The sequence below is a fragment of the Chiloscyllium punctatum genome, chromosome 2 (genome assembly GCF_047496795.1).
Source record: "Chiloscyllium punctatum isolate Juve2018m chromosome 2, sChiPun1.3, whole genome shotgun sequence".
Taxonomy (NCBI): Eukaryota; Metazoa; Chordata; class Chondrichthyes; order Orectolobiformes; family Hemiscylliidae; genus Chiloscyllium; species Chiloscyllium punctatum.
In genome coordinates, this window is record NC_092740.1 from 5,700,014 (window position 1) to 5,702,877 (window position 2,864).

The following is a 2,864-nucleotide window of genomic DNA, read 5'->3' on the forward strand; positions in this document are numbered from 1 at the left end:
TTTCGTATCCCAAATCTGTCCAAGTCTCAGACTGGACTGTCTAAACCCTTCCAAATCCGGATCCGGGGAATAAGTGCCTCGATCAGCCAGTTCAGAGGGTAGTTCAGTGTCCCTGCTCTGGGGTTGGGTCAGACCAGGAAGGACAGGAGCAGAATCCTTTCCTAAAGGATCCCACAGGACCATTCCAACGATCGACAGTGCTTGGTCACTGGGGCTAGTTCTTCGTTGATTGCAGCTCTTCATCCCACTGCGGTGAGATTTGAACTCCTGCACCTCCTTCTCCCCCTCCCCAGGAGATGGGTCTGGGTTTGTCTGGATGACTGACCTCCCCCCTCCCACCCCAGTGACATTAGCAGTACCTGCCTGACCACCACTTACCACCAGCGGGATGGAGCAGACCAGCACCACAGCGGAGGTCGCGATCAGCAGGATGACCATCTGGATCTCAGCCCCGGCCATGCGACGGAAACTCCTGCGACGCCGCAATTCCCGGAGCCGGGGGTCGTGGCCCAGCGAGGTCCGCCGCACGAACTGGCGGTGCATTCGGATCAGGGCGACGCACACCAGCACGTTACAGATGACGGTCACCAGGATGAGGAAGGAGCTGAAGCCAGCGTACATGTAGGAGTAGACAGCGTGTCGAGCCTCCTTCGTCTGCCAGTCGATAAAGCACCAGGTGTCGGGGAACTGCTGGACGGTCTTGCCCAGGCCGAAGTTGGGCAGGGCGCAGAACAGGGTGTTGCTCAGGTAGATGGTGAACAAGGTCACACCTGCCAGCTTCTTGTCCACAAAGTGGTTGTAGAAGTAGGCGTGGTTAATGGCCAGATACCTCTCGATGGACATGGCACAGATGATGCTGAGACCCGACGTCCCGAAGAACAGGAGGACAAAAGAGTCGTACTCACAGAGCGCGGTGTCCCCAGGCCAGTCCCCGGTGATGTAGGTGATGATTGTGATGGGACTGACCAGGCAGGTCCCCAGGAGATCCGTCACTGCCAACCCACACACCAGGGCATAGAACGTTGTCTCCTTCTGCTCCTTCCGAGACTTACAGAGGACCACAATGGCAACCAAATTCCCCACCACCCCAAAGACAAACATGACAGTGGGGATGACTGGAAACCTGGAGTTATTGAGAATGTTGCTGCTGCTGTTGCCATGGGCAGTGCCATTGACCAGATTCATGGTCTGCAACTCTCACCTGCACCGTGCCAACCAATCAATAAGACCCACCGAGTCCTCTCCACCACAGTCTCCCTCTACAACATCCAATCCCCTGGCATGGCACCAAACCATCCGCCAAACACCCTGGCGATCTCTAACAGGTCTTTGAAGACGGTCCCAGAATCGGTGGGTAGATATTAACTCTCCAAACTTCCAAGGCAAAGCTTCAGAACGAACATGGAAAGGGAGCCGGGCTGAGTTTGAGGTGGTTCAGGGGGTGAGGAGACAGCTGAGCCGTCACTCTTCACAGCCAGACCGCATTCCTGACAGGGAGATGCACACCTTGGTCGATCAGCTCCTCGCCATGGCTTCTTCCTGTTCCTTCACAGCCAGGGCTGTTTGAACATTGCTGCAGTCCTCTCTCTCTCTCTCTCACACACTCACTGTGTCCTGTCTGCAGGGTGATCTGACAGTATTTCCAAACTCCTGTGCTCCACTCCCAGTTATCGAGGGTGTGCTGGGGAGGTACAGAGTGTTTCTCTGGGTCTCTCTCTCTCTCCCTGTTTCTGACTCACTCTGTGTCTCTCTATCTGTGTCTGTCTCTGTCTGTGTCTGTGTCTGTCTCTCTCCCTGTTTCTGACTCACTCTGTATCTCTCTATGTCTCTGTGTCTCTCTCACTCTCTCTCTCTCTGTCTCTGCCACAGCACGCTGCCTCTCAGTCTGTGGGAATTAGGCAGGTTCAAACCTCCTTACACATTCTGATCAACATTAAACTCTGCCCCCTCCATTTCCATTGGCCAAAGCAGCTGACTGCATCTGTACTGGGTCCTAAAGCCTTCCCCTATTGTATTCAGACTGCAGTCTAATCTGTCTGACCTCAAGGGGGTTAGGGAAGACCCTCAGCTCAGAGGGTAGTTAGAGATGGGGGCAAATAACATTAGCCCAGCCAGTGACATAACCTCTGAGTGTGACTTTCATTTCAAAAGCAGCCCAGCACAATGCTGCAGAGGATGGAGGGTCAATGGGGGTGGGGACAATGGAATGGGGCTGGAATGGGGCTGGAATGGGGTCTGGCTGGTAAAGGGGGGAGTGATCTGTTGGTAAAACCAGGATTTTTAAAAAAACCAGGACCTGGAATGACAGGAATGTAGCTCAGCTGTGACTCCTGTTCGGAATGCTGCCTGTAACAGGGGCAGGAGCTCCCACAGCGAGGACAGGCTACACTCCCTGTAATGGGGAGGGGGGCACAGATACCCTCCCTCACCCCTACCCCGCCTTATCAACCCGATGTGGGGGGTGCTCAAAGTCAGACTGGTGCCCTCCTGTTTGCTGCAAACTCCTGTATTCCCTGTCAGATCAGGAATGACAGGACTTAGTCTGCTCTCCCCCTCCCTCCCTCTCTCTCTCTCTCACCCCCCCCCCTCTCTCTCTCAGTCCCTCCCTCTGTCTCAGTCCCTCCCTCCCTCTCTCTCCCCCCCCTCTCTCTCTCAGTCCCTCCCTATGTCTCAGTCCCTCCCTCCCTCTCTCTCTCTCTCAGTCCCTCCCTCCCTCCCTCCCTATCTCTCCTTCCCTCTCTCTCAGTCTTTCCCTCCCTCTCTGTCTCTGTCTCTCTCTCTCTCTCTCTCTCAGTCCCTCCCTCCCTCTCTCTCAGTCCCACCCTCTGTCTTAGTCCCTCCTCCCTCTCTCTCTCTCTCTGAGT

General features: G+C 55.3%; 1 protein-coding gene across 1 annotated transcript in view; it reads right to left on the reverse strand.

Annotated features, from left to right (window-relative positions):
• The window catches only part of LOC140494070 (prostaglandin E2 receptor EP4 subtype-like), a 12,835-nt gene extending 10,416 nt beyond the window's left edge, over nt 1–2,419 (reverse strand). Inside the window, exon 1 of the mRNA XM_072592989.1 lies at nt 379–2,419. Coding sequence (XP_072449090.1) covers nt 379–1,185 — 807 coding nt within the window. The 5' untranslated portion in view covers nt 1,186–2,419. The remainder of the gene's footprint in view (nt 1–378) is intronic.
• Between the last annotated feature and the right edge of the window lie 445 nt (nt 2,420–2,864).